Below are 13,170 nucleotides of genomic sequence, written 5' to 3'. Positions count from 1 at the left end.
TGAAGGGCCTCATGCACTTAGGGGCAGACTTCCACACCTGTGAACTCCCCTAAAGAGTCACCTGGAACCAAGAAACCCAGACATGAATATTGTCTTTTCCTGTAGGAAAGCATTAGTCAAAAATTTAAGGATATTTCTCTCTCCTTGAGATTCAGAAAGTGCTATTTACCAAGTCTCCTACCAATTAACCCACACTGTGATAACATGTTTAAAACTCACTTAATCTCCATGGTACCTTTCACGGTTGTTCTTTCTGCAATTCTATTCCAAACTGCGACTGAAATGCCCCATAGGAATCCTATGAATTATAATCACATCACACACACACACACACACACACACACACACACACACACACACACACACACACTGTGTACCTAGCTATTCGGTTCTTTAATCTCCAATCATGAAAAATCATTTTTAAAAATTGCAATTTTACCAGCAGCTCTTTTGTCTCAAGATGGTAGGTCAAGATGGCAGTGAAACTTAGTAAGCAGTTCTGACTATTGGTTAACATAAAATAAAAAACAGATTAAAAAAATAGATTGATCCAGACATTTTGAAAGTCCTTACAACACAAACCAAACAGAGAGATTGCCAAGAGGGAGTTCGTTTATTGTCATATGCCACATTGTGTGTCATGTGGTCACAAGGCAACAACTCCTTTTTGTTTGAATGGAGTGGTGGGGACCAACAAAAGACCTTCTCTACTCCACAGGGTGTTAACTGGTTCCACTGGAAGGGACACGAGTACTCGATTCAGTTTGCTGAGATGAAGCTAAGACCCAGCAACTTCCGAAATCTTGAAGGCAGGCGCAAACGGGCATGAATTCCAGGGACAACTGGGTGAGCGAGGAGTGGGGCCCAGAGAAAGGAAAAGGATTTTACCAAAGCATCCACACAGCCAGTTCAATCACCAAGCCACACCTGGGCATTGGGCAAGAGTCAAAACTGGCCTTGGATCTCAAGACACTGGCACCAGCCACTCTGCGGTTAGATTCCTTCACACCAAAGACAGCAGTCTGCAACAGGTTTCTATTTTGTTGTTGGATTCAGAGGAAAAAAAAAATCTTCCAGTGATAACAACATAATGGTTTTTACTTCTCTTGGGTGGCTCTGGGAAGGGGGGGGGGTAGGCTACAGTGGTAGTTTGTTTTAGAAGCAGCCATATTTTACACAAAGCTGTATAATTAATTATCATTATTTTTGGTAGTGAAGATAAAACATGTGTCATTGGAAGTTGTTCTCCCACCCTCCCCATTTTTTTTCCTTTTTACATTTCATACCGTCAAAATCAGAAAAGCAATACTGTTTCCACTGCAAGGAGATGATTAATATTATTAATATAATAATAATGATGATGATGAAAACTAAGGATTTTTAAAGAGATGTTTCTTCCCCCCAAATACATCTGAACAGTACCTGATTGTATTTTTTTTTAATAAAAGCACAAGTACTTTTGAGTTTAGTAGTATTTTGCTTTCCATTGCGAGTCTGAATTCCACCCAAGTCAACAAAGAAGAACTAAGGAACACAAGGAGAAACCTTGGAAGGAGGAACAGTATCCAGTGGATAACAAAAGAAACAACTCCTCTACATTCACTCTACAATATATCATATACATGGTTTTTTTTTTTTTAATTGAGCATGACACCAGTGGCCCACACCTACAATCCTAGCTACTCAGGAAGCTGAGATGTGAGAAACATGGTTCAGAGCCATCCCAGGCAGACAAATAGAGAACACTCATCTCCAATTAACAAGCAAAATGCCCAAAGTGGGAAGCTTGACTCAAGTGGTAGAGTGCCAGTTGTGAGAAATGTTGAGCAAGAGCAGGAAGCATGGAATCAAGCCCAGTCCTAGCCAGCAAACACACATAAAAAGTAGTGATAATAGTAATAAAGTGCATTAAAAACTTAAAAAAGAAGCATGGAGAAAGGAAGTTTATTAACAAAGAGTAACATAGATGGGGTGCATTTATCAGAGTATATCATATTAAAGTTGTAAATATCATAATGAAGCCTCTTTCTACAATGAATGCTAATAAAAGGGTTTTTTTTGAAAGAGGTCCATATGCATATATACACATATGCAAAAAAGTTTTAAATTAGGCATGCCTACACTGAAACACACACACACACACACATACACACACACACACGAACTCAAGAACATGCAAAAATCTAAGTCAGTGGCCCTAAGTACATTGGTCAGTTACTTCTAGGAAATCCAGATAGAAATCAAGCTGTGCCTAATGCTATTCTTCAGGACTCACTTGGTTAAAAGCTCATGTTGTTAGCCGAAGCCAAGAGTCAACAAGAAGTACTTTTGGTCAATCTCCAATAGGACTATGGTCACAGCCATCAGACTTTTAGCCCCAATCAAATGAATCACCATAGACACAGACTAATAGACACACACAAAGTAGCATCAATTACATTAGTAACAAAGTAGTAACAATTACATTAATTCAGAGTGCACTTTTAGAGAAGCCATCCTTTGCCCTTTTTCTTCTTTTCTTTTCTTTTTAAGTAGACTAGTCGGCTAAATCCTCCACAGGCAACAAAAATAGACTTAACACTTATCACAAACCACAACAGGTAATCTCCAACACAAACATCTCATTTTTTTGTGTGCATTGTACATCCCTTTCCTGCTAATTGCCAACACAAAGATTAAAATTCCCAGTCACAAAGTGTCGAAGCTCTGATTACTTAAAACGAACTCAAATGCTCAGGAGATCCTCCAAACCCAGCTATCTAAATTTCCTTGTCAGAGAAATGGCAAAAATCTAAATAGCTCATATGAACTACTGGAAGGGAAAAAGGAAGGGGAAGGCCTGAGATGAATCAATCAGGGAGAAATCAAGGTAAGATTTCAGGGCCCCTAGAGTATAAAAGTTTCTCTACCTCAGCAGCTGCTGCTAGATCCAATTCAAGCTTTCCTCTTCCTTTCAAATTGACCAACTATAAGTGGTTAACACCAAAAGGGTGTGTGTTCTGGCCCAGCTTTCCTTAGCTAAAAGAGGACCAGTTCTAGAATGTCCTCAGCCACCTGCCCCAGTAGGCCAAATAAAGAGGCAGAGAATAGCAAAGGTCAGAAAGATTTATTACATAGCATGGGCAGCCATACGAAGAGGTAAAGTCAGCACTTTCACCATTTTTGGAATGTAGACATGAGCATTAGGTTTAAAGAAAGAAAGAACTGGGGGGGAGGGGGCAGGGAGAGAGAGGTTTGCATAATTATGAAACAGTAGTCAAAGTATGATCACTATGGAGAAGTTATCATTGTCATCACTTGAGGGGAATAATCTTGGTGAGATTAGAATCGCCGTTGCTCTTGGGTGGGTGAACTGTCCTGCAGAGGTTTTGCTGTCTCTTAGGGGTAGTTCTAGTCCCTTGTCATAAGGGTCTCTGCTACCATCGGTCCAGTCTGTCCAGGATTCCAAGGTTATTACAAAAAGAGATTGCAGAGAAAAAGGCTTAGAGCTATGACAGATACAAAAGGGAGGCAAGGCTGCCAGGCTTTCTCTTGTTTCTACTTAAATTTGGGGTTCTAAGAGAAGAATCGGTGCTCTTCAGCAAAATGTTACTAAATACCTGTTGTGGGAGGAAAAAGAGGACCACGGGCAGAGAATTGGGAAAACGACTTCTTGGACTGAGTTGGGAAAATTTACGACTTAAGGTTCAGCTTCTTATCTGAGAGTGGTAGCATATTCTTAATAATCCTAGCACTCAGGAGGTAGAGGCAGGAGGATTGAGAGTTCAAGGCCAGCCTGAGCTACATTGTGAGACTGTTATAGGAGGAGGGGTGAGGTCAACTTCCCAGTGTCAACACAAAAATCTCAGGAAGTCCACAACAAAAAGCATTTCAAGGAGCCTCACAAAAAAGGAGAACTTCACCCTGTGCTGATGACTCTCGCCTGTAATCCTAGCTATACTCAGGAAGCTGATATCTGAGGATTGAGGCTCGAAGCCAACCCAGGCAGGAAATCTGTGAGACTCGTATTCCCTATGAACTGCCAAAAATCCTGAAGTGGAGCTGTAGCTCAAGTGGTAGAATACTAGCCTTAAACAAAAAGGCCCAGGGACAGCATCTAGGCCCTGAGTTCAAGTCACAGGACTGACACCCCTCAAAAAAAAATGGACAAAGGATGAACCAGTGCAACAGTGATACTAGACAGTATGTTGGAAATATACTTTACAACTTGGGAGAGTGGAGAGCTGGGGGTAGAGGGGGAGAGAAGGGAGGGACAATGGGAGAAAATGAGGGAGGGGGTAACACTGTTCAAAAAGAAATGTACTCATTGCCTTACATTTGTAATTGTAACCCCTCTGTACATCACCTTTACAATTAATAAAATTCAAATTAAAACAAAAATGGGGACTTCACAAGATGGATGTTTAAGCAAGGATTTATTTTAAAATAATAGGATAATGTTGGGAAGAAACATTTCCTGCTCCTTATGCAGAAAGTAGGAGTGAAGACTCAAAATTCTGGTTCTTATTTTCTGAGCTGGGGGAGGTGGGGAGGAAGAGCAACCCCTAATCATTAGAGACAATGGTTCTGAATAGCCTAACATGGCCACCTCAGTTGCTGTATGGAGGCCTACCCAAATCACAGGGACAATAGGTGAGTTTCAGTTCTTCTTTTTCCACTTGTGAAAAGTTTGCAGGTTCCTAGCACTTTTCAAAGGGGAAGCCAATTTAACATGGTAACATGTAAAAGGAGGTGAGGAGCCCATGAGCTTGCTACACCAGTTTTCCAATATACTTCCTGATTGTGTTTTCTAAGTCTGGCCCTTTTCAGATTTATTATTTTTAATTTCCTTGTTGTTTCATCTATCCTGCCTCGCAACCTTGTCTCAAAAAAATGAAAAAATTCAGCTTTTTGCTCAGCATTCTAACACTAATATGAGGATTTAAAACATGCTTTGATGTTCAGTTCCTAGCATAACCTGGAAATTGTGTGACAAAGAGGTTGTTGTCAGACCAAAGTGACAAACCAGAGAGGCAGAAAAGGAGATCCACTCTTCCCCTGGGCCTCTGTTTACTTATCTGTAAACTGAGAATATACACACATGTTATTTCCTAGTATTTCTGTAAAAAAATATCATTCCTAAGCGGTCCCCAGGATGAAGCTTTACATATAACAAGTGCTACTAAGCATCAGCTATCTCTATAATCACTTGACCCAATTAATAATAGAACTCAGATTTCAATTCACATCTGGTGCCATTGATCCTGCTCTGTGCTAGGTACTCAATTAAAAACGTCCATGGCTCAGGGAGAGACAACAAGAGTATAGACTTTGCATAGTGGAGATGAGAAAGGGACTTTCAATTAGATCCTAATTGGGTTCAGGTCAGGTTCCTATAGTCCTAAATTCTTAGATTCTAGAAAGACTGTTTAGAACACCTGCTCCTCCCCTTAGCCAAAGCCTTCTCAAGGCAAGTGAGCCTCAGCTGGGACACTTCTGCTCAGCTCAGCAGGTCTGTTGGTATTCAGCAATATAGTGACTCAAAGTCAAGCAGTGTACAGCATTTCTCTTAAAGCAAGGGAGGAGGGCAATCCCCCATTCATTGTCTTAAGAGATTTCCAGCAAATTGACTTAAAGAAAGCATGGGAGCTGATAGGTCTCATTCAATATGGAATGTGATGGCTCAGAAGCCCCGATCAAAGGAATTTATGGCTCCAGCTAGATCCTTCCCCACTGAGTTTATCTTGCTTTAATAAATGCTGTCATGTTATATATACAATTTGCTGTTCCAGATCACAAGACCTGATGCCTGCGATTCAGGCATTGCAACGCTCTTTTGGCTGAGCAAAACCAAACAAACCAGCTTTCCCTAACAACCAATGCTTTAAGTGGGAGGCTTCATGCTCTACTGGCTGGTGAGGTCTATGCATAAGCCCTACCCTTCTCTCCAGAGCTGTGGATTTAGCCAACCTTTAGGCATTCCCGAGAAGCTACACAAGAGTGAAATTCTCATTCGTAAGGAAGCCACATCAGACAAGAATCTTTAACCAACCATGACCTTGGGGAAGTCATGGATGCCCTTCAATGAGGATCTGAGGAGTAGCAGAAGGGTTTGCTGAGTGCTGAGGTCTTCTCAAAACACTCTTCAGTCTTTAACTCTGTGGACTTTTCACGCCAATGCCTCTACCTGAAAAAGTCTCTTGAAGTGCAGGCTCCACCATGCCCCATGAAATAATCAACAAGTCTTCAGTGAACATTAATCTCCAGGGTATTTTGCTCTTTGCTCCTTGTCCCTTGTGCTCCCTTCTCCGTTCTCTAGGCTCTCCAAGGCCACCAGTATGAATCCTATCAATGCCTTCTACCTTCCAGTGAGTTATAGAAATGGGAGGTGCCAGTAGGACATCAAAGGGAAGCAATAGGCAGGTGTAAGTCAAGACATTCACATCCCAGCACTGTCTGTACAGCGTGTCTGTGGGCTGACACCTCCCTCAGGAGACTCATGGGCTGTCATCACAAAAATTCCCCATAGGATGCAAACAGCTGCTCCTCTCACTTGTCCCTCCAGGTCTAAGACATGGTCACTTCTCCCAGCCTTACAGAATCATGCTGGCCATCACGGTACTCCTCTGTGCTTCACACACCTTCCCAAAGAGTTCCTCCCATGCTCACCTCATCCACTGTATTTCTATCTCATGATTCTCTCCCTGCAGTGGCCATTGGTATACTTTCAATGCCTTTCCAGCATCCAAACTCCTTTGCAGTTTTCGAGAATTTCCCAGTAAATGAAGATCCGACCTTCCAACATGGACGCCATGGGGGAAAATATTCTTTCCTCTTACCCACCATGGCCTGGGCATGGCCCATAACTCAGGCTTTGCCAAATGGACAGCCATTCCTTTGACAAAGGAACATAGGGCAAAGAGGTTCTTAGACTGGCTTCTGGGCAGTGTCTAGCAATGAGACTGCCTTAACTACTAGAGGGCTCGTTGACCCCCATCCATGGCAGGGTATTCCACTGGAAGGGCCACGAATGCTTAATTCACTCTGCTGAGATGAAGGTGACATCCAAAGTGACTTCAAGATCTCAAAGGCGGTTACAGACCACAGACTTCCTCTATGAGAGACGGCCAGGCTCAGCAGGTGTGAAGAAGGCATACTAGCCGATGGCTCCTGCCACTTGGCCTCGTTTGCTTCCTGAGAGTTTTCAAGTCTTCTCCAAACTTCCAGTCAATTTTATGAGCTTTCTGACAGCCTTCCAGAAAATTCTTTTTCTGGGATAATGGGGGTGAGGGGAAGATGAGGTGCCCAGTGTTGTTTATTTGTTTGCTATGTCAGTCCTGGGATTTAAACTCAGGGCCTGGGCATTGTCCCTGAGCTTTTTTCTCAAGTAGTCTACTACTTGTGTTGAACCACAGCCCCATGTACAGCCTTTGATAGTTAATTGGGGATAAGAGTCTCGCAGACATTCCTGCCCTTCAAGCTGGCTTCAAGTCTCAATCCTCAGCTCTCAGCCTCCCAAGTAGCTTGGATTATAGGTGTGAGCTACTGATATTGGTTGTAGTTTTTTAAATATTATCTTTAAGTAGTTGCACAAAGGAGTTGCCATTTAACCAAGCAGTTTATAAATACAATATATCTTGATCAACTTCCTTTCACCATTCTCACTCATCCCTCCCTTATCCACTTCTTCCTTCACTCTTTATAATATTATAGGATATACATTGTGTTCTTGACTTCATTCTCCCCTTAATTCCTCTATTCCTTTCCCCTTAACTCCACCTCACTCCTTTCAAGTACCTGCTTCCTGGCACTTTATGATGCTGAACTTTGATTTTGCCTTTCTAAGGAATGATGCTATTTGAGATCTCCCCTTGAATCTACCGTATTTCAGCTAGTACATTTGTATACTCAGTATTAGCTTTTCAATAAGAAAGAGAAATGAGCATCTTGGAAGGAGTAGCCCAATCAGTCCCCAGGAGTCCCAGAAACCTTTGTGGTGAGTGTGGTGGGAAGGAAAATGACATGGGTTGAACAAACTGGTGGGAGGCGGCCAAACACTTTGACTGATATTCTCCTCCTCCAAGCCATACGACCCCCACTCTTATTGACTCTCCTGTACCAGTGCTGTGCTTTGAACTGTGAATACTTGAACTCGTTTGATTATCACAGGAAATATCACTCCATTCCCCATAAGAAACTAAGGTTCAAAGGGGTCAGGTGACATGCTGCAGCTGATGTCAGACCAAGATGCACAGGTTGTCTGCATCAAAATTCCAAGTTCAGGGCTGGGAATATGGCCTAGTGGCAAGACTGCTTGCCTTGTATACATGAAGCCCTGAGTTCTATTCCCCAGCACCACATATATAGAAAATGGCCAGAAGTGGCGCTGTGGCTCAAGTGGCAGAGTGCTAGCCTTGAGCACAAAGAAGCCAGGGACAGTGCTCAGGCCCTGAGTTCAAGCCCCAGGACTGGCAATAATAATAATAATAATAATAACAATTCCAAGTTCGTTGCCATGAGGCTGTCTCATTCATTTCACCAAACAACATCCATACTAAATTGAGAACTTCACTCGATTTGTGTAACACAAACTTACTGAGCAACTCCTATAAGGAAGGGAGTTCATACACACACACACACACACACACACACACACACAATTGTAAATATGATATACAGAGGTATATTACAATTACATTACAAGTAATGAGTCCATTTCTTTCTGAACAATGGCACCTCTTCCTTTGTTCTCTCCCAGTTTTTTTCCCCCTCCTGTCCCCACTCACAAGTTGCATAATTCATTTTCCACATAGCACCTAGTGAGTACTACTGCTGCATTTGTTCACCCTTTGCCCCACCCTTTTTTGTGCCCTCCCTTGCCCTCCAAGACAGAGAAACTTAAAAAACAAGGCAAAAGGTAAAGAAAACAAAAATAGAAACAAAATAAAAAAACCTCCTATTTCCGCTTTTTGAAATTCATTTTGAAAAATGTTATATGATCATATGCACATAGCTGTTGAGCCTCTCCTAAGAATATTCTCTTTTTATTTCACTGTGTGAGTGTCTAGAGTTGGTCTTGTGGAAAGCTGCTAAGGAATTTTAAGCGGGGGAAACATGATTGCATCTGATTTTAAACCACCTTTTGGTTGCAGTTTGGATTTGGGCTAAAAGAATGTAGGGAGACAGACTCAAGAGAAAATTGCCCTGGGATCCAGGCGAAAGGTGACAGGGCTTGGCGAAGTGCGGCGTGATAATGGGCCATATGGTTCTGAGAGATATGCAGAAGGCACCTCTCACAGGACTGGGAGCCCACATTGCTCCCCAGGGCCCACCCTCTTTCTTAGCTGCTCTCAATTCCTCTCAATTCCCCAAAGTAGGTGTCCATTTTCATTATCTGCCTTAATTAGGGATGTGGGGAGAGCCCCATAAAGGCCCCAGTGACTCTGGAAGCTGGAAAAGGGTGACGTCTCCCTAGAACTCACTCACCACTTAGGCGGGCATGGAAGAATCAGGGAGGATCCCTGGAAGTGACTGTACTTAGCACGTGGCCAAGATAAGCCTATGTTGAGGGATAGTGTAAAGATGGAGGTTGGCGTGAGGCCCTGGCCTTAAAGGCTCTATGTTTGCTAAATGACAGTGAGAATTTCAGGAGAGTATGAGAATAGGTGGCACCACCAGCACTGGTCAGTAGAAGTCAACCCGTGGCCCATCCACCCATGTCCTGTCTCAGGAAGACTAAGCAAAGATGAAACTGGAACTGGTGTTTTATGTTAGTGGCCAGCAGGGGGCTCCCTCTCCCGAGCTTCCTGCTTCCCCCAAATAACCCCACCCAGGAATATAGTCTCTGGAAAGGAAGCCGAAAGAAGCATTGTTGAGATTCAATTCAATCCGAACACACTAGAGAAATAGAAAACAGTATTTTACAGTAAACACCCCCCCACACACGCATCAAAAATAAGGAGCCTCCACTTTTGCCCAGAACATTCCCAACTATATATAGGTTAAAAAAACAACAACAAAACAACAACAACAACAACAACAACTGTGTCTCTGAACGGTGAAATGACATCCCTGAAGTTTGCCTAGCCTGAAAATCCCAGAGCTAAGCCTAGGTGCCTTGAGAAATGCCATGGTTTATTGGATTCCCCAGTTCACTCTTCCATTCTGGACCCTAGCATCCCCTGCATTGTACAGGTTCCCTCCTGGTACTTCACAGCTTGCAGAGCCAAGTGTAGGCCAACATCATAGCCCCCTTGTTAACCATCTCTCTTCTGAGTCCAACATACACATCAATTTTTTTTCTATGACTGAGTCATCTTTACTGGTCCCTTAATTTTTCTGAGTATCCCTAAAAATGAGAATGAAGTCTATTTACCTTGAGAATCATCTGTAACAATTCAAAGCAGAAAATGGGCAGTGCTTGGTTTGGAGAGTGCTTCCCATACAAGTATCCTTCCCCAAGTATCAGAAGACAAGCTGAGCTTCTTGGTTTGTGGCATAAGGTAAATTACTTCACCAGTAGGTGGCAGCCTCCTCCCACCATACAAGGTCACGGAGTGTAGCGTGCTCCTGGTGAATCTGTGGATGAGGACCCAGTTCTTACCCACCTGGCTCAGGGATCACAGACACCTTTGGAGAAGCAACTTCTTCACATTCACACCAACCCTCTCCATGTTTGGAAGTTAATAGGTAATATGGCAGGCCACTATTCTGCTCTTGTTTCCTTCTCTGCTGCACCAGCCCTCCTGTGGACAACCCCACACCCTCTTGCTCTCACTTCTTGCACATGGAATCTGGGATAAGGGACAGGAACAAAACACAGGGAGGAAATATTTCTGGTCCAGTGTCCAGTCTCCATTCCAGTTCAGCAAGCTCCATCCTTCCACCTGCTTAAAGGCTCTTTTGTAGCCAAGCCCCACTGCTAGTTTACTTTGGTTGGCTAATACTTTCTTGGTGGTGAAGGCAAAGCTCTCACCTATTTCTCTTATCCTGTGGCTTGTTCCTATGGGATGTGTCTCTCAGCCCTCAGCCATGAGGCTTCTACCTCCCCCTGCCTTTAGCTTACAGTGGTGTGAGACACAGAGGGAAATGTAGGCTTGTTCCTGTAGTCTCACTAGCCCTTTCATTGTTTACTTTCCCTGCATCTGTGAAACCTGGTTTCCATGTGGATCCCTGTGGATTACCTTGAGCATTTTTGAGTCACATGGAGAATGAAGTCAAGGACTCTGAGTCCCCAGTGCCTGCCTCTCAGAGCCATCTAACATCAAAAAGTGCCAGTCTCATCTCTGTGTCGTACCACTCTGCTGCTCACATGCTGTATGTTGCCTCTGGCAACTTAATCCAACCTCAACTCATCATGATGATCTGGGCATACTGCTCCCTGTCCACTCCACTCTGGCCTTCAACCCAACAAGCACAGTCACAGCCCAGCCTGGCTGTGGGATGCTCCTCCCAAGATGCACGCATGCACGCATGCACAGCCTTCAAACATCTGCCAGTGTCATCATGTCAGTGAGAAGGCCCCTTGTCATCTCACACAGCGCAAACCTGCACCCCCCACCTCTCCACCCCCGCTCCACCCCTAGCACGCTTCTTTATTTTCTCCGCAGCACATAGTACAACCGTGCTTTCTGGAAACAAAGCTCATGTTAGTAGGGACTTCCTGCCATTTTCCTCTGCTATCTCCATACCCTAGAACAGAGTCCGTTGTTCTGTGTCTTCCTCGTCATTCCCTATGGACTGAATTTGTGAAAAGAACCAGGGCAGAGAAAAGGATACAAAAGTCTTATTGTCTCACTTAGAACTTACTCAGTTTGTTGAGTGCTAACCAACTCTATTTTGATGATACCAGATCATCATTGTACAGCTAAAACAGAGACAATGGTCTCTCCCTGGAGCCACCCCGTAATCAATGTGGATTTGAATTCACTGCCACTCGCCCACACCCTGACCTCAACAGGAGAGACCAAAGAGTGTTGTGCTTTCAAGAAACAGTGGAGTAATTGCTTTATCAAAAACTCCCAGAGACAGCGTCTCCCACAGAGAAGCCGCTTGTCCTCCAGTGGACAGATCCAGCAGGATACTTGAAGAAGAAAATGACCTGAGGCTTCTCAAAGACAGCATGTTCTCAAGTATCTAACCACAGTAGCTTATCCAAGAACTTTCCCTGCACATAGTCTCCTCAGAGGACCTACTACCCAGGCACACGAAGAACCACCAGTTCCCAAGAACCAATAGAGAAGTAGGTAAAATTCACTGACCTTTCAAGCCTTTCCTCTATGTAGGGAAAGTTACTGCCTCCCCGCCCCCACCCCCACCCTGTACCCCCGGTGGGTGACCTTGGCATGGGATGAGGAAAGCCAAACCAGACCCAGGCTCATCTGTGCCCCATGAGGGCTTCTGTTTCTCAGAGCCCCAATAGGCATTCACACATCATTTCTGTGGCTATATCCCCCAAGGATTTCTAAGGAGCTAACAGAGGAGAAGAGAAGGAAGCCTCAGACAGGTGGAAAACAAAGCTTAAGATGGAGAAAGACACATAGTAGACCCAGATCAACAGAGATTGAGAACCCATGACCCACCCACAAACCCTAGAGGTGAGCATCAGAGTCAGGTTTGGACAAGAATGGTCCACTCCAGGGGCTGGGAATATGGCCTAGTGGCAAGAGCGCTTGCCTCCTACACATGAAGCTCTCGGTTCGATTCCCCAGCACCACATATATGGAAAACGGCCAGAAGGGGCGCTGTGGCTCAGGTGGCAGAGTGCTAGCCTTGAGCGGGAAGAAGCCAGGGATGGTGCTCAGGCCCTGAGTCCAAGGCCCAGGACTGGCCAAAAAAAAAAAAAAGAATGGTCCACTCCAAAGCTCAATTAACAGCTATTCATGCACCTTCAATTCAGTACTAGTTGTGGGCATCTTCAGAGCAGGCTGAAAATTCATGAGCATGTAGATGGTTCTGCTCTGTTCAGCACTGCATCCCCAAAGGATGTACTGTCTGTCACTGTGGAGTGCTCCACCTAAGAGTCGCACAGTTAAGGTGCCGTTGTTAAGACCTGAGGATGTAAACTGGAGGCAATGCTCAGACCTGAGGATGTAAACTGGAGGCAATGCTCAAGTGGTAGAGCACTCCTTTGGCAAACATGCACTCTGAGATTCAGTCTATGAGAGAGAAAGGGGGTAAGGAAGAGAAGGA

The 13,170-nt window shown here is 44.1% G+C and overlaps 1 protein-coding gene across 6 annotated transcripts in view; it reads left to right on the top strand.

Moving 5' to 3' along the window:
• Positions 1 to 1,463, top strand: part of Tnc (tenascin C) — an 88,795-nt gene extending 87,332 nt beyond the window's left edge. For all 6 annotated transcript variants that reach the window (XM_048340409.1, XM_048340400.1, XM_048340391.1 and 3 more), the window contains one exon: positions 719 to 1,463. In XM_048340409.1, coding sequence (XP_048196366.1) covers positions 719 to 829 — 111 coding nt within the window. In that variant the 3' untranslated portion in view covers positions 830 to 1,463. The remainder of the gene's footprint in view (positions 1 to 718) is intronic.
• Positions 1,464 to 13,170: the final 11,707 nt, after the last annotated feature.

This window comes from Perognathus longimembris, chromosome 1, assembly GCF_023159225.1.
Source record: "Perognathus longimembris pacificus isolate PPM17 chromosome 1, ASM2315922v1, whole genome shotgun sequence".
NCBI lineage: Eukaryota > Metazoa > Chordata > Mammalia > Rodentia > Heteromyidae > Perognathus > Perognathus longimembris.
The sequence above is the reverse complement of the archived record's forward strand: the minus strand, read 5'-3'. Positions and strand labels throughout refer to the sequence as shown.